General features: G+C 39.2%; 2 protein-coding genes and 1 pseudogene across 2 annotated transcripts; 1 reads left to right on the top strand and 2 right to left on the bottom strand.

Annotated features, from left to right (window-relative positions):
* Positions 1-5,358: 5,358 nt before the first annotated feature.
* LOC121790807 (NAC domain-containing protein 12-like) lies at positions 5,359-6,958 on the top strand. The gene is made up of 3 exons (XM_042188921.1): positions 5,359-5,628; positions 5,737-6,011; positions 6,138-6,958. Exons 1-3 carry the CDS (start codon positions 5,445-5,447, stop codon positions 6,681-6,683), a joined length of 1,005 nt encoding a protein of 334 aa, XP_042044855.1. The 5' UTR covers positions 5,359-5,444; the 3' UTR covers positions 6,684-6,958.
* A 7,346-nt stretch (positions 6,959-14,304) lies between these two features.
* On the bottom strand, positions 14,305-18,903 carry LOC121790809 (annotated as a pseudogene).
* Positions 18,904-24,620: 5,717 nt separating this feature from the next.
* LOC121790808 lies at positions 24,621-26,069 on the bottom strand. Its single transcript, XM_042188922.1, has 3 exons — positions 25,467-26,069; positions 24,844-25,132; positions 24,621-24,778 (listed from the first exon to the last, which is right to left on the bottom strand). Exons 1-3 carry the CDS (start codon positions 26,067-26,069, stop codon positions 24,621-24,623), a joined length of 1,050 nt encoding a protein of 349 aa, XP_042044856.1.
* Positions 26,070-26,518: the final 449 nt, after the last annotated feature.

The following is a 26,518-nucleotide window of genomic DNA, read 5'->3' as shown; positions in this document are numbered from 1 at the left end:
TATTTATTTATAATTACCATAAAATCTATCTTAAAAAACTAAAACTAATTAAAGTCAAAACCCTACCCCACCACCCACCCATTCAACTATTCCTCCGTTGCTCTCGTTCCGCCACCACCTAGACGCCGCCCCTTCTTCAAGTTGCGCCACCGTCCAGCCGACATTCGACAAGGCGATTGCGATTCGATCGCTGGGCTATTTCTTGTTGATTTCGATTTCTGTTATCGTTGGTGCTTCTCTTGATTTCTCCTTTGGTGCTCGGTAATCTGCAAGCACTTTTGGTGCTCGGTAATCAGGATTTTTTAATATGAACACAACAAAGAAGGACAAGATTGACAATTAGTTCACCCCCAACTAATTAATCGTATCATTTTGTTAACCTATCTCAATCTCGTTATTTCTATATGCCAATCCACCAATGCTAGTTGCTCGATTTAGTCATTTCAGATTTTTCCATTCTTTATTAATATCATACTTCTACTTTAACTTTATTTTCCAATAAATTTCTAGCCTGTTGTTACAAGGAACCTATTTAATTTATATTCTTTTATGAATGGACGATTAGATTTAAAAACTTATATTTTCACGATATCTACTTTTTTTTTTTCATTCAAAAATCTTCCATTGATAGCTTCAAATACAAAGATAGCAATACAAATTTTCAACTTGCTTCGAGCCTTCCCTCTTTAAAACTAACGATCTTGATTTGCATAACAACAATCATATGGTGAAGCTCTTCAATACCGTTGTGCTATCATTAACCAACACCATCATCTCTCCTTCCCCAGCTCCGCTCTCTAACTCAAAAACCAACTCAAGCATTTTTGCACCATTATCTTCTGAGTTGGAAGGTCTCCCTGGAGCAATTGCCCTTTTTTTCTCGCAAATATGGGTAGGAAATACTATTGAGACGCAGCAAACCTCTTGCAGTGCGGGGGAGCATAGATATTTTCACGATATCTAAAGTCTCATTTAAACTGTTTTTTTATTTACTTATTATTATTATTATTGTAAAAAAATTTGTACATTTGAACCGTACATAGATCATACAGTGATCATGCTCTAAATTGACTTTTACATATAGGAGCTAGTTGATCCACATCTTATTAAGTTATTAAATCAAAGGGGAAAATGAATGAACGTATATGATAAGGCTAATTTCATGCATTGGTCAGGGGATTAATTTCATGCATTTACGGGGTTTAACACATTTTTTTAAGCTAGGTGTGTAGTAGAATCCGCCAGGCCAAGGAAGAAAGGAAGACAATTGCCTGGCGAGGGAAATTTGGCGATAAAGTGAACAAATTGAAGAAAAATGACCAGACGAAGGAGATCGCTAAAGCTGAAGGGCAGAATAGAGATTTCTGCGAAGGCTTCTAGAATGATTACCTCCGCATCTATATAAAGGAGAGAGCATGCAAGACTCGGGGACTACTTTTTTTTGGCACTTTTGTTTTGGCTCTCGGTTCACTCGCACACATTCCTACACACTTGGGTCTCGAAATTTGAGGGGTTGTGGGGTTCACTTTCAGTTTGGTTGTTGTGTAACACCGTCCTCACGAAGGGCGAAGATACAATTTACTGCTTTTATTTCGTTTGTTGCTGTGAATTTCACCGATCTTCGCTGTTCGAAGCTCGGTCGTGTTGACTGTCGTATTTTCGTTGATCTTATCTACGCAATTTCCATTTTCCGTTATGATGATGTTGCTTTCGAGTATGGATGATGTTCGTTTCTGAGTTTATAGTTATTTACTTGAATGGATGCTTTTCGCACTTGATCTGTTGAATTGGAGTAGAATCGTGAATGGATTGTCGTTGATCGGAGCAGATTTGTTGAATCGGAGTCTATGGAGTTAATTTTGGTTGTAATTGGGTTCGGATTGCTTGGATCCGGAGTGGATTAAGCGTCCGACGTGTGGATCTGAAGCAGAGTTGTCTGATTGTGCATGAGTTTGATGTTTAATTTCTGTTTTCTGCTAACTTCGTCTAGTGGAAGTAGATCTGTTGGTTTCCGGTTAATCGTCAGTTTCCGACGTCCGAATTTGTATGTCCTGTTTGAATCTAGTTATTTACTCTGTTCTCTCCATGTCCACGTTTAAATCAGGTAACGAGATGCAACTTGTTGTTGGTTAAATTCATAGCTTGTTATTTGCAGCTTTTTCTTCCGTACCTTGCTTTTTTAAGGAGATGGTCCCCACTGTTTGCGTTCTTTCTGTCTAGCTAATTTAGGTAGTTGTTTACTAAGTCAAGGAAATTTGTTTGAGAGATTGGAGTTAAGAATATGTTCCAAGCCTGCATGATTTTACAGTTTCCTAGGTCTAGTGTTAGATTTAATTCCTGGGTCTAGTAATAGTTTACCTCAACCCAAATTTGCGTGGCAGCAGCCATTTACTTTCCCAAAGTCTTCTGAATGCCTTTCTACGCGTCCATCTTCGTGGGATGGATCCCTGCTTCTCTGTACTAATTCATAGTATAGCGGGTTGAGGATTTTGAATGCGGAATTTGTATGTCCGACGACTGAGACTTCTGAGATCCTCAGAGTTCCTAGACCTCGTGATCTAGCGGATTCTCTGGTTTGAGAAGCCTGACCTAGCACAAAAGCACACACGGTTCCAAAGCACTTTCAGTATGCATGGTATGCCTCTAATTGATGGAAATGCGCATATCTGTTTTATTTTCAATTCCTAAAATAATTGATGGTGGTTTGAAATAAAAATTATGTACACTTCAAGCTCTGGAAAATAATGATTTGGGAGTACAGAATAATATACATAAAAGTCACTGATGTATTGAGTTATATATTGTCCAAGCTTTGAAAATTGAGTATCTCTCAACTATTACAAAATAACACGTGGTCACATATAAGCACTAAAGATTTTTAAAATGAAGTGTTACACTAGGTAATGGACAAAGGAGTCAAAGCATGCAAGTTAGCATGATATGATCTTAGGTTTTTTATTTTCTTTTCTTTTTTGAGATAAAGACTAGAGAATTATGAATTGCATTCTATTGTACAACTAATCGGCTAGGTTTTCTTGATAGTAACAAACAAGTAGACAAGCCAAGTGCAACGGCGAAGACCACAATGAGACCAGTGTAACACAAAAACACATCAACGACACAAACCACCCATACCAAAGAATATCGGACAAAATTACCCAAAGAGCAACACAAGCCAAGTACAACAACCAATTCCACGAAAAGGCGGCACTGCAAGGACATCGAGAAGCAAAGACACCAAGAAGCCAAGAAAGCAAAAAGACGTACCAATATTTGAGACTTTGGTATGAGAAATTCAAACACCAACCTCTAACCCAAATACCCGGACCCCAAAGTATAAATTTCTCTTTTATCTCCCAGTTTTGGTCAAACTCTTAAAAAGTATCATTGTTTCGAATGTCCTAGATAAACAACACCACGACATAGAAAAGTAAGATCCATAATTTATTATCAGTGTTACAAAAAAGTGCCACCTAGACATAAAAGGAAACACACCACCGGTCCTTTGGTGTTTGAGTTTTTTTAAATGATAAACCAAACTTGAAGAGTTGAAGTTGTGTTTGTGGTGAGACGCGATTTCTCCAAGATAAGTCGACAGTATTGAAAATGGGAGTTCTCTCCTTGATCCATAATTGGAAAACAAATTAGAAATATAAAAAAATATTTAATTTATCAAAAAGGCAGTTATCTTAGTCCTCCAGCATCAAATAAGATATTTGTTCGGACACATGTAATTGGCTCTCTCGTTGTCGCTAATAAAAGAAAAAAATGAATCTCCATGTGCATGCTAGCTCAGCTGTACTTTCAGTTTGTAGCAAAAGTGGAATTAATTAAAGTACCATGTGTCTAAGGACTTTTAACTATTGAGCACTCATTTTATTTAGTGGAAAGGGAAGGGGTGTAAATGGATTACTGGAGGACTGATATGTTTGCCTCCCTACTTTTATTTTCTTAAGAGATAATTAACTCTTAAAACGAGACAATTCTACATTAATTTTTGGCCCAATTATTAGCAGAATAATCATTATGTTGAGAAAATGGATCTACCTTGGAACCTTAAACAGGTGTACCTGTTAAGATCATGATGAAGAGATTAAGAGGGTTTTTGGTCTGACTTGTAAGCTGGTTAGTTTTAAAAGTGTCAACTGAAGAGATTAAGGTGGTTTTTACAAGTTTTTCAAATAAAAATATACCTTAATTAGAAATTGTAAAAATAAATTAAAATATACGTTCCAATCTCATTTCTTTTATAATCTTAATTATAAGCATCGATCAATCAATTTAAAAGCCAATTTTTTTTAAGAAATAGTTTAGATGCATGGATACAGTAGTATAGAATAATCCATTTTGTACTTAAATGGATTAGCTAGAATGTATGACTATCTCAAGGCCTTTAATATTGTACTCCTATGCAAGCTACTGACAATTCATAAAATATCAGTACTATAAAATACTCATAAAAGAAGAATAACTAAATAATGAAATTGAACTTTATTTTCAGACAAAAATGTCATTTTTTGTCTTTTTCTTCATTCTCTCATTTCTCACACTTCTTGCTCCTTTTTTTTCTCTCTTCCAAGACACTCCTTAGTCTTTCTCCTCTGTATCTTCTCTCTTTCTCTCGTATACATATTCTCTTCTCTCATAGCCAAGAATTTTATTGATCACTTAAAAAAGACAAACAAATTGAAATTTTCTTTATTATATCATCATCAACTTCTTTTGTTCATAGATGTAGGATGAGCAAATGCTATAATTATGTACATAAAACGATTATATTTATTCCAATGTAAGTGAATGAGTAATTTGAATTGAGACGTATGTATCGAGGTTTCCCAAAACATTCTCGTCTTCACATAAACAAACCATATATATACATTATTCAAGTACAATTATTATAAGATGAGGAAAAAATAAAAGAGAAGATCGAAGAGGTTGTTGATTAGCAAGACAAAGCAAGTGCAATAACGCAAGAATACGAGGAATGATATGGGTATGGCCTATGGGTATATAAGCATTTTATGATAAGGAAATTTGGTCCCACATCATCTCTGTCCTTTTGCCTCATGTCGTTAGGATTGGCTGCACGAGTACATTGCGCAATTGAGTACGTGTGTGAGTGAGTGAGTGAGAGAGAGAGAAATAGTAGATTCTTGGGAGATAGTGGTTGTTTAGAGGGAGCTTTTCTTTAAGATTTGAAGGTCGAGTGTCACGGTTATAGATGGACTCCCCTGCCCCTCCTCTTTCTATTGTTTTAGGTGGTTGGTAAGGGCCCACAGCAACCCATGATACCAAAAGTTTCCATGCATTTTAAGGCTACCACTTTGATATAAATCATCATCCCTTCCAAACCTTTTCAGTCACCCCTTTATATTTCCATCTTTTCACACACACACACACACACACACACACACACCGGTCTATTTCTCAGCTTATTGCAGTTAATGTCTCAAGACATGAACCTGTCGGTGAATGGCAACTCCCAGGTCCCCCCCGGCTTCCGCTTCCACCCCACCGAGGAGGAGCTCCTCCACTACTACCTCCGCAAGAAAGTTGCCGCAGAGAAAATCGACCTCGACGTCATCCGCGACGTCGACCTCAACAAACTCGAACCATGGGAGATCCAAGGTATCATAAGCATATACTCCATTCTGTAGTTCCTTTGCCAGGGCAGATAACTCATCTGTCTCTCAGAGTTATCTGACCTAAAATGTGCGTTCTTATCATGTTCTGCAGAGAAGTGCAAGATAGGATCGACTCCACAGAACGACTGGTACTTCTTCAGCCACAAGGACAAGAAGTACCCGACAGGGACGCGGACCAACCGTGCCACGGCCGCTGGATTCTGGAAGGCCACCGGGCGTGACAAGGTCATCCACAGCAACTTCCGCCGGATCGGAATGCGGAAGACGCTTGTATTCTACCGCGGGAGAGCCCCCCACGGCCAGAAATCCGACTGGATCATGCACGAGTATCGCCTCGACGACAACACCCCTCTCGACTCCACCAATGTATTCACATTAACTCTCTATCTATCTCATTCACCAAACATTCCGCCATCTACGCCCTTTTCATCGGACATTTATTTCATCATTACCACCACCAACTATCATAACTAACATGAATCAGTCAACCAGGCCTTCAATCTAGCCGGCGACACAGGGCCGGAGGAAGGTTGGGTGGTGTGCCGCGTGTTCAAGAAGAAGAACTACCACAAGGCGGTAGAGAGCCCTCTCGCATCATCACCCTCAATCCTCCCACGAAACGACGGCGTTCTGGATCAACTAATCATGTACATGGGAAGATCCAGCTCTTGCAAGCAGGAAACCGATCACTCTACAATGCACTTCCCCGGCCAGCCCGCTGCCGCCTTCCTGCACCTCCCGGAGCTCGAGAGCCCGAGCATCAACGACGATTTCAGCTTCAAGGCTCCTTCAAATGAGATGGCCAGCGATTGGGTGACGCTGGACCGGTTGGTGGCGTCGCAGCTCAACGGCGGGCAGCTTCCCAAGCAGTTCCCGAGCGATGACTTTGCCTTCTCCTTCGATCAGGACGAACAGGTTCAGCAATTGATGAACATGAATAGTTCGGATAGGGGTAATGAGACGGATCTGTGGACGTTCGCCAGGTCGTCTTCCTTGTCGTCTTCGTCGTCGGACCCACTGTGCCACCTGTCTGTATGATAATACTGAGAAATTAGGGTTTGGGTGGTAATATACGTGTTTGTTTGCTTCGTTTATGTGTAAGTTATACATAGAGGGGGAATGGATCAGTATGACTGTATGAGATACTACTTACATACATTACATATATATATATATATATAAGTGTAGTATGTATGTATCTTTGTATTGTAGTAGTATTCTGATAATTGTGATGAGACATCATTGTCTAGCAAGATACGAGAATACATGAAAGGAAATAAGAAAAAGAGATCAGTTGATTGATCTGGGAAAAACTGCTTTAGCTTCTAGGTGATATTTTACCTACTATATTCCTGTTTATTTTCTTGCCACATTTGATTTCATGGGTTCTACATTACACATGGCCACCAAGACTTTCTTTCAGTTTCAGAATGTTTTATCATTTCTGTTTTATTTTTGTCTACTCGTTTAATCATTGATCTCTCTAGCTAACCAATAATGGATGTATCATTATTTTCTTTTCCCTTTCCAATTTGTCTCTCGGTGATCGGTTTGTTTGTTCATTTTCAGAGAGTATGTGCAGGTGAATTTGAATTAGTTTAAGAATTAACAAGGAAAATACATTTGATTGGAAAATAGAACATACTATCTCCATTGACGTAGAGTATTAACAATTGTCTTATTTATAGTGTACCTCATTTTTTGAAGACAATGCCTCACACTCTACTTTATAGATGGATCTTATTATACTTTTTACTACTATTCATTAATAACATATCCACCAACATTTTTTAACACATGTGACAGTCAACGTATATTGTAACCCTAATAATGATGGGGATGGTGTATAATTAAAAAAGGTTTGCTGCGACTTGAGAGATATACGAATAAATATGAATACTATAGAAAATGTACAAAACACTGCGTACCTATATGTGGGAGTAAAAAAAAGTGGCCAAGTGGGATAGAATTGGAATAATAGTTTTAAAGTTCTCTAAATAAACAAATCCCAAGTAGAAGTTCAAAGTCGCATTCGAAGTGGAAAGAAGCAGCTCTCTATTAATACAAATAAAATAAAATTTGATCACTATGTGTAGTGACGTCATATTGTTGTATAAATGCGGTAGCACGTGTGGATGTGTCAACTAGTACATTCTTCCGCTTATTGTTGCCATGCAAAACTAGTAGTACTACTATAAATTGTGACATATAAAGTGATGAATTAAATTCGATTATAAAATTATTTCAGTTGAGACTGGCCCGTTAAAGGTATAAACAGCTTTCTCACACCATACACAATCAATCCTATAACTTTTGATTTAGATACTAAATTAGACGTGGAGTCGCAATCTTAGACGGTATAATGGACTAGCTTATTCAAATGCCTTTAAATTTAATATTCTTCCGCTTATTTAAATGTCTTTATACCATAGCTTTCTCATCCAACTTATTTTCTCGGTTGAATACATCTTTTATCATATCGTGTCTTATCCTACTTTTAAAGGGTTTCTCATTCCTAATAAGATTAATTATTTACTGTAGAATTCAATTAATGTCATAAAGATTGATCATCAGCGTTGATCAATTTAATATAGAATGGTATATAATTTTTTTACACAATTAATAATAGTATATCTTAATTACTCGTATGTAATTTTTATATTAGGATGAATTTAAAATTTATGATAATTAGTAGTAATAAAATAATCAATTTGATGGTGAGGCACCAATACTAGTAAAACACTAAATCTCATCCGGGCCATTATCCATCATCATCATCATCATCCTAGTTGTGTAACACTTTTTTTAAAATCTCTTTAAGTCCAATATAATGCGTTGTATTTTGTAGTTAATTTATTAAGGTTGATTATATCCAACTAGGGTATATATGGGTTCATGGCCTAAATTTCGACAACTGTTTGATAAATGACGTCATTTTTCATTTATTTTTTTAAATGTTCCGAACTTAATATCGAGATTTCTTCAATTATGCAGGCCATGATTAATAAGAAATGTAAAGTTCACGTCTCTGAAAAATAATTAAAGTTCAGTATATCGATAAAAAAGTTTTCAAATTGTGATGACGCTTCAATTATCTCTTTACCGTGTCGTTGATCAATCATTCCTTGTTTAAATATATTTTCCGGACACCAAAAAAACGTGACTTAATCCATTAATTGTTCACACCATATAGTACTGAATAAAAACATTTCCACATTAACTATTCTTAATTTTAATTATTTAAGTAATTTTTTATTGATCTACATGTTAATGCATGATTTTCAGGTTATAAGTGATTATAATAAGTACTCCCTCTGTCCCTCACTAAGTCAGACATTTGTTCAGTGCGAAATATAAAAAATGTAGTTTTGTAGTTGTGGAAAGAATAAAACAAAATAGATGACAAAAAAGAGAAAAAAAAAAGTAAAAGAGATAATATCAAAAAAAAATGACAGCCTTAACTTGGGATATCCGAAAAAAGAATATGAATTACTTAACATAGGATAGAGGGAGTCTAATTCTCGTGATATATAAATAAATACACATTTAACACGATTGAGAAATACATATACCAAGAATACTTTCTAGCTGCAAAATTTAGTCTCAAAAAAATTCTTATTGTCTGTTATTTGATACTTGTGGAATAAATTTTTTAATCCAATTTGTTAATAGCAAATTTATATATGAACTGTTCAAATATTGATATATATGGATGTATTCAGATTAATGTGTATAAAACTGTAAAAAAGGAAAACTAATATAAGCCCCATGATTATGTTCATCTAATGGCCTACATTCATGCGCATATTATTAATAGAATTATTAATTTAATATGAAAAAAGGTAGTTTTGGGAGTGATAGTTTTAGGCGGTTAATTGCATTCCTTAATTCACTCATTTTAACTTTGGTAAATATCTAATATAATTTATTTTTCTTAATTCACGCCTCCCATGATTTGGTGGTTATAATCTTGAATATATTAATTGATTTACTTAATTATTTTACAGTATCTTTATATGAACCCATACATCAAGTCCTTATGAAGGCTATATTTAAAAGTGACATTGTACATTATTATACCGTTTTCGTACATTATCTTATATAATTTCTATTAGTATCATTTGGTTTTGGTTTCATACGGAACTGGATGTACGAATATGACATTGTAATGTACGAAAAATTTAGTTTAATGTACGAAATGCTTTGTTTAATGTCTTCCAGCACGTTGAATCCATACCCTTTGTGTTTAGCAATCCATCGTGCTAGGTTGTAGTACCGACCGACTAAAGAAAACTTCACCAAGGGCGAGGAGATAACTCATTTCCCCTAGGGTTTAGCAATCCAATTGGTTAGGGCATATTACCAACAATTTCCTATAATTTCTGTTTTTATCATTTGGTTTTAATTTCTGTTTTTACTTAATTCGGTAATGTACTATTATGGTTATTTAATGTACGATTATCAAACACTATGAATACTTCTTTTAATTAAATGTACGATTATGATTGTTTAATGCCTATGTCACATTCGTATTAATGTAGATTATAATGAGTTTAATGTGTTGCAAAAGTTAAATCCATCCCCCAAAGGATTTAGCAATCCATGGGGCTAGGGTATAGTACCGACTCACTAACAAAACCTCATTGTTCATTATTTTGATATAGACTACTACATTATACAATCCCAGATGTGCATTATTTACCTCTGATATAGACTGCTACATTGGTGAACATGTTCTGTACATTACGTATAGTTGATTATCTACATTATTATTTGATGTATTTTTCTTTGATGTTGCTTATAGTGTAATCTCTCGTACTTTGATTTGATATTGCTTGTAGTCTAATCTTCTCAATCTCAATGTTTTTGAATAGGTACAAAGCGCCCAAAAGATCTTGGTGATGAGTCCTTTGAGGAGGACATGCAACCTTTCCCAACCCAAGATATATTATACGTGCATAATTGTACTTGACTTCAAAATATCATTCATTGCGACATGATGTAGCTATATACATACATACATTATTCTTTAATTCAATTACATTAATGTCTGAGATTCATTCATTCAAATACCATTTTCATACATTAACATCGACATTAAACTAATTATTTCGTACATTAAACTAAGTCTTTCGTACATTACAAAACCATATTCGTACATCAAGTTCTGTATGAAACCAAAATCAAAGGATAAAAACAGAAATTATAGGAAAGTGTTGGTATTATGCCCTAGCCCCATGGATTGCTAAATCCTTTGGGGTTGGATTTAACTTCCGCACCACATTAAACCCATTATAATCTATATTAATACGAATGTGACATATGCATTAAACAATCATAATCGTACATTAAATTCAAAGAAGTATTCACAATGTTTAATAATCGTACATTAAATAACCATAATCGTACATTACTGAATTAATGTACCAATTTGTGTGAATAATGTACACGACCTGAATGTAAAAAAAATTCAATCGGTGACAAGCACTCACCAACATTATACTACAATCGAAATCACACTTAGAAAGATGGTTTAGGGTGAATTTAAGCACTACATCAAAGTGGGTTTCACCACTTTCACCACTTTAGATTCCCTAATGTACAATCACAGGCGAATGAACAACATTCGAATCCACAAAACTCAAAAACTGTACATCACACACGATAATTGCAGAGCAACATAAATTTTCAAAAGCATGAATTTAGAGCACAAATAGACCTCTCAATCAGACAGAAATCAAAATTAATATCCAATAATGTACATAAACAATCAAATTCCAGGTCCAAAAGTTTAGAATAAACTGAAATATGATGAAAATTTCTCACTTTTGGGCTTTACCTTTCACACCGTCGCCGGAGCTAATTAAATCGAGAGAGAAATTGGGGATACTAGGGTTTGAAAGAGAGAAAAACTGAGGGAGACGAAAGATTGGTGGTGAGAGAGAGAGAGAGAGAGAGAGAGAGAGAATGCAGTTTTAATTAGAATGGCTGAAATCATGGAATTGCAGTTTAAAAATTGTTGTAAATCATAGCTTCTGTCAAATTTGCCCTTTAATGTACGAAAACGATGTAATAATGTACTGGCTGACATTTAATCAAAGCCATTGGATTAATAGATCTAAGGGATTATATTATACCTATGTTTTATATTAAGGGGTGATAAGGAGGGTAATGCGCCCCTTGATATATATTCGTATATTTATGACATCAACATACAATTATATAGTAAGGTATAGAAAACATAGTACTATTCATGACCTTAACTCTTATAATTTGATGACGGTTTCATCTTACGAATAGTCCAAATCTTGAACACAAAACTATATAATTTAGTCCCATCCAATCGTCGTTTTCAAAACACCATAAATAGCACCTTACCACATTTATTATGCTCTATTAATATTAGAATAAATGTTGAAAAATGAAACCAAGATGGGAGAGGAGAATAAATATGCGGTCTAACCGAAGGGCCTACCCTGAGAAAAATAATAATCGACCGGCAATGTTTTGTTTAATCATAGCTCAAGATGAAGTTGTTGGCCAATAATCAACACTTTAATTTTATTTATTTTCAAGTGATGCTAATCATAAGTAGGTAGACTAGTATATATCTATTCAGCACAAATTCCTCATGCTTACATTAACTTTGATATAGAATATGCAATTGTTGTGTATGATGTCTCACTTTCTTTCACCCAATTGATAGCAATCTTCTAACGCCAAACCATTGAATAAAAACAAACTTCGTTATCGCCTTACTATATAGATGCACCTAAATGTTAAAATCGGATTTTTCAACACATACATTTGAGTTGAAGAAATTATTACTATCTATAGCATAATTCGAAAATTTTGAATATATTACTTATTATGTATATGTACCTCGTTTGTGCATACTTCTATAATAAATATTTTAAAATATACATTCAATACGACGCACTCGTTTTGTCTCCTTTCATATACAGTAGCATCGGCGCTGCTCTAATACACATTAGTACGTATAATATGTGAAATATCAGATTTCAAGGTCATCTAATATTTGGCTTCATTCCATCAGCTGCAGGCGTCACTTTTTCTCTAATAATACTCCTACATAACAAATTCTGTACTACCACATATCAATGTTAAGAAATAAATTTGCATAGGTACCGTTGATACTGATAGCAAATAAGTAAATGAGGGCTTAATCCAGATTGTCAGTCAAATTCGGAAGCTAATTACCACAGAAAGCACTATGATATCACCCAAATAATAATCAAATTCAATAGCTGAACAAAGGAGTAAAAATAAAAAAAATCAAGCGCCAAAAAAGCAGAGCTGCAAGTCGTTAACAAATTGATGCAGAAGAATCTAGGACTACAGGTTGCAAGAACAGTAAGAAGAGTTTGGAATATATATATATATATATATATATATATATATATATATATATATATATATATATATATATATATATATATATATATTCATTCTAATGAGATAAAACAAAGAAAATTTTGCATATCATGGTTCCTTCATGATGTCTCAAAACCGGCCCCTTCAGGGACATCTAAGTGGTGAAGGCTTTCTCTATACGCAGACGTGTTTAAAAATCAAATCCCGCATCTCCTCATCCCCCAAGTTAAATTAAAACGATCTCAAGTCCATGTTACATGACAGCAGAACTAAATTGCAACAAACAACATGTTTATGGTAGAGATATAGGCTAACATCCTCATTTCTTGGGAAATGGTCTTCTAAAATGGGACCTCTGATTTCTTATAGTTATAAGGCAAGCAATGGACTCTTGTAGTCACAAGCTGTTACACTTAGACATTTTAGTGTTTGAGCAATCAAGTGTAACTAGCACTTACTGTTTTCTTACGGAATTTTTAACCATCAAGTAGCAAAAGGCTTCTACAAATCTCTGTAGTTAATATTAAACCATGGATCTTAATAAAGAAGAAGCCTCGGATAATTGTACTAAGGCAGTAATACAAATGGCTGGCACTATCACCCTAATCCATGCAGGTAGTTAGCTTTCTCCAGAAGATGTCCCAACCAGAAAAGTACATAAGCTACTTAAACACTGCATAATATTTCCTGTTTCACATCACTACTAGAAATTATGAAAATTGCTCTGGCAGCCGTGTCTGGGCAATCAGCAACTCCTATTTCAAGATTAGTAAACATTGCAACCATCAAATCAGGATAATGAAAAGGCCAGCCAGCATTACTTTTAACATAGACATTCATGTATTTAAAATGACTAAGCAATAGTTATAAGAAACTTCTGACAAAATTCTCTACCAGCTACCTACACTCGCCCAAATATATCCATGTTCACTCCATTCTTGCATGTCATGGAAGCCAAACATCAGAATACAGTTGGAATTCCATGTCAAAAACCCAACATATGACTGATTATTAGAAGAGTAATTGCTCATATTACAATTTAATGACAACAAATTAAAACTAAACAATTTGTGCAATTACTAAAATAAAAAAATCTAGATTTTCTTTACAAATGTATATATATAATGGAGGCACCTACCTGTAAAAGGAATAAAAGGAGTTTCTTTTATAATATTACTCTTATTGATGTGGTTTTGTAATTACTCACTCATGCGCGTGCAATCAAACAAACAAACACGAACGAGCAAGCAAGAAAGACAATGCATCATAACACGAACGCTGCCACCACCATCTTGCAACTCCCGTTGCAAGAAAAACACGGCAAGAACCTCCCGCCCCCACATCCCTCGCAGACATACCCTTCTCTGGCTCTCTCCACCCCTTGCAGCAACTCCTCCAAGAGGCCATCCTCCACCACCCTCATCACCTCCTCCGCTCCGCCTATGTACCGCCCCTTCACAAACACTCGCGGCGGGATCATCTCCTCCCGCTCTCCACTCATCAACTCCCTCAACCCCTCCCTAAACCCTCTATCCATCGAAATATCCCTTTCGCACACCAAAACCCTATGCCCCTCCAGCGCCGACCGCACGGAATTGCAGTCATCGAACGTCTTCCTCACTCCCCTCAACGTCGTCGTATAGATCACCACCTTGTTCTCCCCATTCGGCGGCATAAACCGTTTCATACCGATCGATTAATTCCAAAACCACAGACGGTTTCCCCAAATTGCTAACCTCCTTGGACGAATTAGAAACCCTAACATTGGGGCAAGCATTCTCCTCGTTCCCCGAGGGATTAGCGGTCGATTTAATCGCCGGGGATTGGGCGATACGATCGGCGTCGAGGCCGGACATGAGGTCCCATGAATTGAGGCCGAATTCCACGAATAGACCTCCTGGGAGGTAGTATCCGCCATTTATACCCGCCAAAAAAAAGTTTCCAGAGAGGGGAAAGACGCGAGAGCCTCTCGCGTGTATCCATAGTAAACACGCGTTTGGCTCATGCGTGTTTCAACTAAACACGCGAGAGGCATTAGCGTGTATTACTTAATACACGCGAATTGCTAACGCGTCTTTCACTTGAATCAGTAGACGAGCCAGAAGCCCTCCTCCTTCATTCCAGCGATCCCCTTCTCCCCCTCTCTGCACCACCATAAGCTGCGAAATCCTCATCTACCCGACGAAAATCGAAGTGAATCCGACATATAGTTGCTCCCATTAATCTTTTAACTCGTTAGGTAACATTTTAACCTTAATTTCAATTTTAGTTGGTTATTATAGATTTAGGGTTCATAGTGTTAATTTAGGGTTAATGGTGTTAAATTTTTTTGTTGAATTTGGTTGAGAGTATATGATGTTTATCGTACTTATTTTGCAGGTGTGATGGTGTTTGTGAGTTTATATTGGGATGGGAAAATTACTCAGCTCCCAGGTTTGGGTGTTGCTTATGAACCCCCTCGTGCAAACTCATTTATTATATTGAATGAGAAGATATCTTATTATCAGCTAGTTTCAATGATATGTGAAAAAATTGGAATTGATTTAGATGCACATACGATTGATTTAACATGGAGGCATCCTGTGGTTTTTAGTGGAGTGGTGAATTATATAGCTACACCAGTGGATGATAATTTGTTGGAGTATATGTTTGCCGAAAATCCACGTCAAATTGAACTTTTTATTGAATATACTCCTGTGACTACTGCGTTGCAATTTGAACCACCTATCACTCAACATGATGTTGGAACGTCTAGGAGAGATGATTATCATAGTTTTGATGTCGGGACATCTAGGATGGATGATGAATATCATAACACTGAATTCAACACATTTGGGAGGGAGGTTGATGAACAACTAGATGTACCAAATGTGCCATGTGCTGGTTATGATGGTTCAGATGATTTAGATAATTGTGATGGTTCAGATGGTTCTGATAATTGTGCTGGTGTAGATGGTTCTGATTGTGATGGTTCTGATTGTCACGGCTAGACCTTCTACGTGGGAACATCCCCAAAATTGTCTGAGACAAACTTGTTCTGACGCGTTCCTTATCTGGCCGGGATGTATGTGAACTACTACTAGGCCGATCAAGTTGGACACTACTCCTAGGAGGGTCAATATGTTCTCTCCTCGTTGGACGCTCTATGTAGGCACTACTCCTAGGAGCAACATCAGCATCGGCATCACCATCATCATCAGCATCATCATCATCAGCATTTGTTGGAGAGTGCACGATATGGACATCTGAGAAGAATGAATCCTGTGCAGTAGGCTGCCATGGTATACCAACTCTATCAAATGGAGTAACCCAACTAGACTGTGGCGCGTCCGACCATGTAGGAAACCAACTAGAGGGATCTGGTGCTGGTGGATTTTGCATTTCGGGCTCAACATCAAAATTGTCAATTAACGTATCCAAATCTATGTTGTCATCTGAATTATCATTTTCTTCATGTCCGGCTTGTGATGACCCTGGCATGTCTTGGGACATTCTGGAATGCCGTGAATAACCATGCCCGCCTGTTCGGATACCTCTCTGACCAATTCCGCGAGCTCTTCGGATAAACCCCCGGGACATATCCACATCAGTGCGCTGGGTGGAAGGAATAACCGTGCGTTCACTCTCACCGCAATCGGTGAGGCAGTTAAGAGCAAGACTGTTAATCTCATGCAACAATCCTACGGCGTCTTCTGGGTCAAAACCGCGCGACAAATGAAATACACGTGCCAATGTCTCGGACTGTAACAAGTAAAACGTGCATATTTAATAACACATACTTTTAAAATGGTACAACAACTATAAAAATACAATACTTACTTGGAGTGTAGATGATGATGCAACAGTGTTCATCCCTACTTCTGGAAGCCTACCCGGCTGCGTGATATATGTAATGGTAATTTTAAAATACCACTCCATGTATTGTCGAGTTCTCATCACCTGCACGTGGTCTACAAGAGGCTCCATGTAATGATTAGTAACGAACTCCGACCTTCTCTCCCAATGTTGGATGTAGGTCTTGTTCTGCACAGCCCAGTTCGTCTTAGCTTTTCCACGACGATTGGTTTTGAAATGAGTTTCATTGAAACCCCAATCACGCAATTCCGGGATGAACGGTGTGCCTCTAAATTGTCTAACAACGCGCTCAGGCTCATGTGCTTCGACAATAGCCCAACAAACCATGTACGTCACAGATCTCCAACTGTTGTTCATCTCGAGGCAGGAGTCTGGCAATTGACGGTCCACATAGGGCATCCAAATGAACTACAATAACAAGTTTACATTAAAATTACCCAAATATATATCAAAAGCCCAACAATTCTTCGCATAGACTCCTACACCCAGAGTCACAATAACCTCTTCCTGTGAACGGTGCTCCATCTACACGTAGAGCCCACAATACTTGCACGTCCTGCAATGTAATAGTAGCTTCCCCTACGGGAAGATGGAATGTATGTGTCTCTGGCCTCCAACGTTCGACCAAAGCTGTGATCAATGAATGATCTACATCTAGAGCCTTCCCACAATAAAAAACACCACCAAAACCAAACCTGCAGACATAATCAATCACTCGTCTGTGATGATTATCTATTTCCCAAAAATGTCCCTCAAAGCGCCAAATATTGAATGAAGATGTTTCTTCGCCTGCCCACGCCTTGCGAGATATATGACTGTGCTGATAATGCAATACAGAAGGATCTTCTGGTCCATATCGCGACATCCTAATATTCACAATTCAACACAAATTCATCCCAACACCAAACATTCGAAACCAATTTCAATAATTCACCAAAAAATTACCACCAATTTCAATAATTCACCAAAAAATTACCACCAATTTCAATAATTCACCAAAAAATTACCACCAATTCATCACAATTAAACAAAAGATTCATCACAAATTCATCCCAACACCAAACATTCAAAACCAATTTCAATAGTTCACCAAAAAATTGCCACCAATTTCAATAATTCACAAATTCATCACAATTAACCACAACATTCATCACAAACTCATCCCAACACCAACTATTTGAAACCAATTTCAATAATTCAACAAGCAATCGACACCAATTTCAATAAAGTACAAATTCATTATAATTCAACCAAAAATTTGAAATCATTCACCCTAAAACTATAACCAACAAAACTGAAATTAAGGGTCAAAACTTACCTAATAACAATTAAGTTCGGAAGGAGAGCAGCTAATTGCACCGATTGACTTCGATTTTCGTCGAAATTTGGCCGATTTCGCCGATTTTCGCGTGGAGAGGGGGAGAAGGGATCGCTGGAATGAAGAAGGAGGGCTTCTGGCTCGTCTACTATTCAAGTGAAACACGCGAGAGCGTTTCGCGTGTATCAAGTGAAAGACGCGTTAGCAATTCGCGTGTATTAAGTAATACACGCTAATGCCTCTCGCGTGTATAAATTTAAAACACGCTAATGCCTCTCGCGTGTTTAGTTGAAACACGCATGAGCCAAACGCGTGTTTACTATGGATACACGCGAGAGGCTCTCGCGTCTTTCCCCTCTCTGGAAACTTTTTTTTGGCGGGTACAAATGGCGGATACTACCTCCCAGGAGGTCTATTCGTGGAATTCGGCCCATGAATTGATGCTCTCGTATCGGAGGGAACGGGGCTCGCATAGCGGGCTGGGAAACAGAGAGCCGAGCGTTATCCTTGGCGGCGGGATGGCGTGGGAGCGACGGTGGTGGTCGTGGTCGGCGCCGGCGGAGGATCGAGTGTTAACAAGCCGTAGGTGGTGGAGGTGAGGGACACAATGTGGTTGCTGAAAGCGGCGGCGCCGCCAATTTGGGAGAACTCTTCTTCCTGGCTGAGCAGCGTGGAGGAAACACAACCCATAGTTTACTTACTCTGTTTGCGGTTGCGTTTGTGTGTGTGTGAAACAGAGAGAGAAGTTTCAATTTTTGAAATCTGGAAGTGCGTAGGTTTTGCTTTTAGCGCTTAAAATATTGGGATTGATTTGAAAACGAAGGTAGATTGTAGTTGGGGATTTAAGCATAGCCATATAGCTCTGTAATTAAGCTACTTCTCCATCTTAGCATCTGGATTCTGGAAGTTAGCGTAATTCTTACAAAAATCACTTAATATAGTAAAATATTTTTCCTAAATGTTGGCCATTGCACATTAATATTTGTTGATTTCGAGAATGGACTTTTGCACAAAATTGGAGGTTAGTCAACTTTATTTATGAACAGGCTAGTATTGATTATATGAAGCACCATTTAGAGCCTTCACAGTGGTTATAGCCCAGCAATAGCCCAGCCATAGCCTAGCCACAAACTACTCCTGCCATATCATCAATATTAAAAATCCTCCTACCACATCAGAAATAGCCCAATCATAATCTAGTCATATCATAAATAGCCCAGTCACATCAATAATAACACAATATACAGAATTTAATTTACGAGACATATACGGGAAACATTAATAATACTATTTTAATTTTTAAAAAAGTACAATAAATTAAAAAAAGTACAAAATTTTTTAAAAAGTACATTAATAAAAAAAATTACATTCAAAATCGCAAAAAATACATTACTTAAAAAAAATCACTCGCCGGCTCCCTCGCCTCCGTTATATATATAGTGTTTCGAAAATTAAAATAAAAAATAAAAAATTCGCTGGGCTATGCGCTGGGCGATCCGGGCGCTGCAATGGAGCCGAGCGGATCGCCCAGCGCATAGCTCAGCGGATTTTGACCGCCCTAGCGCTAGGCGAAATGATTTCCGGAAAACCGCTCGGCGGTTTTCGGCTCCTCCAATGGTTCGCCTAGCGACCGCCTAGCGCCGGCGCTCGGCTAGGCGGTGCGCTAGGCTCCATTGTGGATGCTCTTAGAGCATCTCCAATAGAGATAGCCCACCCATAATCCAGCCATTGCCTAGCCACAAACTCCACCTGCCACATTATCAGCACTAAGAACTCCTCCTAGCACATCATCAGGACAAACAACTGTACAAGCAATAGGCCAGTCATAGCCTAGCCACAATAAACACAATTATAAAAACAAATAATTAACAATCACACAAAATACGAAATTAAATTTACGACACAAATACGGGAAAATTCAATAATAATATTAAAATTTTAAAAAGTACATTAATTAAAAAATACATTAATTAAAAAAATTACATTAATTTTAAAAAAATTACATTAATTTATAAAAAATTACATTAATTTAAAAAAACTCCTCCTCCACTCACGAGCCCCCCGCCCCCGCCTCACTCCTCGTCGCTGTCGCCGCTGCCGTTGTCGCCGTTATCCGGGACCCCCAAATCTGCGGCATTTGAGCACGCGTCTGAGCCCCCCAACTGTGCCGCGACGACATTCAAATTGGCCCGCATACTCACGAGCATTGAGTGAAGAAAACTCTTTTCCTCGGGGTCAGTTTCTGTCTTCTAGTCAGCTAAGATCTTGTACATCTGAGCCCGCGTTTGTTGACACGCGAATAAAGGCGAGCTCGGCTGTCGACCTGCCAACAGGGGGATGCCGACTGGACCTCCTGAGACCCCTGGCGAGCCGGCGTTGCTCCCGCCTTTGACCAACCGAGCGAGTGCGGCGAGTAAGTAAACGCGGGAGAGGACGGGAAAACTCCTGAACATCCTCGGGGAGGTCAAGGGAACCGCCCGCTGCTGCCGCCGTTGTAATCACCGGTATAGTTCAGTCGCTGCTTCTTCGGCCAGCCAGCATCGACACCTGCCCGAAACTTCTCGGATTCCATCAGCACCTCATAGCAGTTCCCAGTAGGTGAACTCCTTATAAAGCCCCGGGCACGGGGAAAGCTCTCCGCTATCGACCTGCAGTTCTCGTCAGTTTGGCCACTGGTCTGCATGCGGAGGGCCTTGGTGTACAAGCCTGAAAATCAGGAGAACCGCAGCCCTGATTCGGTCCACCCCTTCCTGCACTCCTCCGGTGTGTGGCCTCCCTTCCGGGTAAAATGCCTTGTAGGCTGCTGCTATTTAGCCCACAAGTTGACGATCATCTGATTGTTCGAGGCGATGGGATCATCGCAAAACACTCACCCACGCCTTAGACAGCGCGACGTTCTCCGCATCCGTCCATTCCCTCCGTGTCGGGCTATCGTCAGCAGCCGGCTGCGACGACTCGCCGACCACCCTCTTTCCCTTGCATTCTTCTTCTTTGGCGCGCCCCGACCCAGGCCCTACTCCCCCGTTTGAACGGGAGTGTCCGCATCCCCGAGATCTATCCCCAACTCCTCTAAGGAGAAAGTATCACACCCAGTGAATTGCATCTCCGATGGGGTCAATGTGTGCGAAGACGCAGTAAAAAATCAAAACTGGGGCGATAGACGTTGTCCTCCCCCCGGCGTCCCCTGCATCCCTGGCTGTCACCCCGGCATCATCTGCATTCCCGAGTTGCATCCCGGGTACCCCCTGCCTGCCCGGCATCGCCGGGCCGTCCTGCATTCCCCTGCCATCCCGGCATACTACCCCCGGATATCCCAAACATCATCTGCTGCCACGGGTACATGTTGTAGTACCCGACCATCGGACCCCATCCACTTCCCACGGGTTACCGTGGGAGTTTGAGACCCGCTCGTCACTGGAGTAGACTCGTTGTTGGGCTCCATTTCGCGTTGTTGCTCTTATACAGAAATTTAAGATAGAGAGAAAACTCGTTAAAAACAAGTGGTGCGAATGAAAATGACGTGCAAATCGCGTATTTTAGAGTTCTCAAACAATGTATAAATATTATCAAGTTCAATTATTTAAACTCTAATAATTACTACACTACTGCAAGAATACAGTATCGTAGTAGTATTCAAGTGTCGATCCACAGGGAGGCGAGATTGCTTACACTTAATAAGACGACACAAAGCATGTAAAGATTTTGTTTTGAATTTGAGAAGGTTAACTAACTTTTAAGCTACTAAAGTGAGGTTTTTAAACGTGAAAGCGAGTCACTCCAAGTGTTCTCTAAGCTTGCGTTGTCTACACACCATTACAACGAACCATATGACGGGATTAAAATTATCAACCTAATCGCGTGCACTGAACATGTCTACGACGTATAGTTCACAGTCAGCTGAACACTTGTTCCATGAACCAGCTTTCAACGACATTTAATTCCTGCAGAAGCGCGGGAACAAATGTCGTCTACTATAATTACTTACCTAATCCACTATCAATTTATCCCCTGAACAGTTCTAAATCGATAGCATACCATCAAACGATCAATCCTAAGCTATGTTAAAGAGACGATAGTTAAGATTTAACAACACTACATCATTAGCCAAAAACGTAGCATTTTAATTATCAAACACATTGTTGGTATCGAACATACGATTCAAGGTGTTAAAACAAATGCACAAGCCTAGATTACAACTCGGAGCAACGAAGAGAGCCTAGCCTACACACATAGTAGAATGTAGAAATAAAACCATAGGTGTGATGCTCTCGTCGAGTGGAGTCGGGATTCGGGAGGGAATGGATGGTCGGAATAATGGCCGGAATGCCTTCACCCTCTTCTTCCTCTCCTCCTTTCTCTCCCTCTGTCTTTTTCTATGTATCGTCCCCCATGTGTCTATTTCGCTTGTTTTTTTATACTCAACCGTCGATTGAAACTGCTGAAAACTATTTGACATTCCGAACGCCCGACCGGGCGATATTAGAAGAGGGAAACGCCCGACCGGGCGTTTAGTTGAAATCAGAACGCCGACCGGGCGAACTTTCTGGACTCCGCATGCACAAATGGAAACGCCCGACCGGGCGTTTAGCAACTTCAAAACGCCCGACCGGGCGAACTCTCTGGAATCTCAGCTATGCCTTTCCGACGAACTTCCAGCTTCTAACACCCCGAAACTACACTCAAAGCACGACTCGGTGAGTTACAATTAACATAAAAACCGGGGTAAAGAATAGGAAATATGCTTCGCATCAAATACCCCCAAACTTGAACTCTTGCTCGCCCCGAGCAAGGTCTATTTTCAGCACAAAAACTCAACACAAGTCTACCCCGCAAAGAAATTTTCAACACAAAGAATCAAATAGGGACGTGAGTAACAAAATCTGAACCCCCACATTTTCCAATCAAGATTTCCCACTCTCAAGAACATCACTCATCCCCTTAAAACATCAAGTCAAGATGCACTTCAAAGTAAGTCCAAACATACGATCAAACAACTCAAACCGTCATCATGACTCATCAAGCAATACTAACCACATAGAATCACAGATTTCAAATCGGAACTTCTTTAACTTTACCAAGTTCTTTACACAACATCCACAAGCATCAACGATAAGGTCCAAGGGTCTTATTTCAAGGTTTGTAATGGGGCTAGGGACAAGGTAGGATACATATGGATAGTGAGCTCGAAGGCTACACAATTGAGTGCCAAATTCTTCCCTCCTACAACTTCCTTCCAAAGAACAAACAACAAAATATTACAACCAACTCGACCCCCCCCCCAAACTTGAGATCTATTCTAGACAAGATTACATCAAACAAATATAGAAGCTCTATCTTTATTCCATCAAACTTTTTCTTTTTCTTTCTTTCTTTTTTTTTTTTTTTATAAAGACCTCGACTTTTGCAAATTTGGATGTCGTCTTTTTTTCTTTCCTTTCTAAGAACTTCATTCTTTTCACATTACATCAAGTCTAGATATGTCTACTCTTTACAATTCACCACCCACACTCAAACTCAAACCACAAAGCTCAACTTGTATTTAGCACCCAAATAGTAGCAAGGTCTATCGATGAGGCTAAAATAGGCTTATTTCAGTGGCTAAGTGTTTGGCTAAGTGTTTACACAAAGAATAAGAAATTAAGCTCAAAGTGGCTTCTAGGGGATCATTTGATGGACTAGGCATGTGATCATTTGGCCATGGAGTTCATCCTAGTGCCTTATCCTCCCATATCGTTAACACAAACGAACGCAAGCACTTCACTCGATAAAGCAAATCAATCCAAGATAATTTCCACAAGTCATGTGATTTTCATACTCTCCTCAACTCAAGAAATCGGTTGTAATCACAACATGCTCTTTCAATTAGATTCATGCACCCATTCCATTCATCCTAAGATTCAAAGTTCAAGTAAAATTAAGTAAGATTTCCTAACCAGAAAGCCGAAGATAAAGCATGCACCGTCAACTAATAGATTCAAAACATCTTTATCACGCAAAACACCCAAAAACATACATCACAAATCATTCATAACCCCCCCAAACTTGAATGCATCATTGTCCTCAATGCATGCAAAGAAGACAAATAAAGTAAAGGGAAAGGAAACTCCCCCAAACTTGGCATGACGTCCATAGTGCATTCGGGTGGGAGGGTGGGTGTAAAAATCCTTTGCAGGTGTGCTTCCTCCTAAGCTCCAATCCTAACTCCCAGTTGCTCCTACAAAAAGAACAAAAACTACAAAAAGAAACACTCAATTCAAAATAAATGTTGGAGGAAAGAATTGAGCAAACAAAACCTCCAACATATGAAATCAAAAATAAAAACAAAAAAACTTGGGTTGCCTCCAATCAGCGCCTTTGTTTATAGTCGTTGGCTCGACCTTCTTCATCCTTGTCTACCTCTATCCAGGCTACAATAGGCGTTTCCCCGCCTTCTCTTGCTTGATCACCACATTCTCTCCATCTACTCGAAACATGACCGTATTTGTCTTGGTCTCTATCACAACATCACCGGTTGCTAAAAATGGCCTACCAAATAGGATAGGCATATCCTTATCCTCTTCCATCTCTAGGACAATGAAGTCAACGGGAGTACAAATCTATCAACCTTCACCAAGACATCCTCGATGATACCTTTTGGTTTCACAATTGAATGATCCGCCAATTGTAGGTCAATGTCGATTGGTTCAATCCTCGCTTCTAGACCGATTGACCGTGCGGTTTTCAGAGCCATCAATGATATTCCCGAGCCTTGATCAAGTAGGCACTTTGGGAACTTCTTATCTCCCATCTCACATGGGATCACACAGCTTCCAGGGTCTCTTCTCTTTGCCGGCATCTTTCCCTTCACAAATTGTGAGCAAAATGCGCTCAATATCACCACACCATCGTCTTGTATCTTCTCCTTTTTCGCAATAAGATCCTTAAAAAACTTGGAGAATTTAGGAAAGTGTAGGAACAAATCCACCAGGGACACATCTACATTAACTTTCCTGATAATGTCATCATCCAATCGAGTCTTTCTCTTGAATTATTTTCCTACCCTTCTTCTTATTCTCGACTGGGAAAGGTGGTGGCGGGATAAATCTAGAAAATTAAATGGACACTTCGGGTCCATTGCCGGACTTAGTGGATTCTTCTTGTGGATATCACTCATGGTTGACTCTTCTTTTTTCTTGTTGACTTTCCTAGCTTCGGTAGTAGCCCACTCAATCCCCTCTGCCGCCCCTGCGTGCGAGGTTTGTGAGCCAAACAACTTGTCCACCCTGCGTGCAAGATGTCGAGCCATTTTGTGCATCTAGCATGATTGGAGACTCAAGATCCTTTCCACTTCTTAACTTAACTGCCTTGCACTGTTCAAAACCTTTAGGATTGGGCACCGTATCACTCGGGATAGCATTAGGAATTCTTGTGTGAGATGCTGTAGCAATCTGCCCAATTTGAGTCTCAAGATTCCTCATTGTAGCTTCTAACTGCCCAAATTTTTCCACGGTCTTTTCTTTGAAGTAGTCATTCTCCTTTTGACTCTTAGTCATAAACGAGAGAATCTGTCCCAATTGATCCTCGACTGATGGCTTATTCTCATAACCCGGAGGTTGAGTGTTGTACCTCCATTGAGTCCCCGAAGTGTTGCTAGGACCAGCTTGATTCCAGGTTGCTTGTTGAGGCCTCCAATTCTGCTGATTGTTGTATTGGTTGCTTTGGTTGAAACCTTGATGATGGTTACCAATGTAGTTCACGTCATCCACTGGTGGCCCTTGAAGACTTGGACATTGATCCGTATGATGTCCACCTTGGCACAGTCCACACTTCATCACAGTCACTGCTTGAGGTTGAGGATTCAGTTGAAGAGACTTCATGCTTTTGTCATTGAAGACATCTGGGTACTAATGTCCGCCAATTGAGCCTCAATGGCTGTCACTCTTTCCGCATCTTTGGTAGCACAAATGTATCTCCTACCTTCTCAGCCGCTCTTCTCTGGATTATGCCAATTCTTTGGTTGTTCGCCAACCTTTGGAACAAGGCTCTCACTTCCTCGTGAGTTAAGTCGTCCAAGTTCCCATTAAAGCCTGCAGTCACCAAGCCGTGCCTTCATTATGAGTCCCTTGTAGAACTTGAGTAGCTCATGCCCTGGAGCAAGACCATGGCTCGGGCATTTCCTAAGCAATTCAGTGAACCTCTTCCACGCTTCCGCAAAAGACTCATCATATTTCTGTCGGAAGTAGTAGTGATCTCCTCTCTCAACTTCTCAATCTTCATCGAGAGTTATATTCCAAGAGGAACAACATCTTCAACTCTTGGAATGTGG

Source organism: Salvia splendens, unplaced genomic scaffold, assembly GCF_004379255.2.
Source record: "Salvia splendens isolate huo1 unplaced genomic scaffold, SspV2 ctg629, whole genome shotgun sequence".
Taxonomy (NCBI): Eukaryota; Viridiplantae; Streptophyta; class Magnoliopsida; order Lamiales; family Lamiaceae; genus Salvia; species Salvia splendens.
Note: the sequence above shows the minus strand (reverse complement) of the source record. Positions and strands in the feature narration are given on the sequence as shown.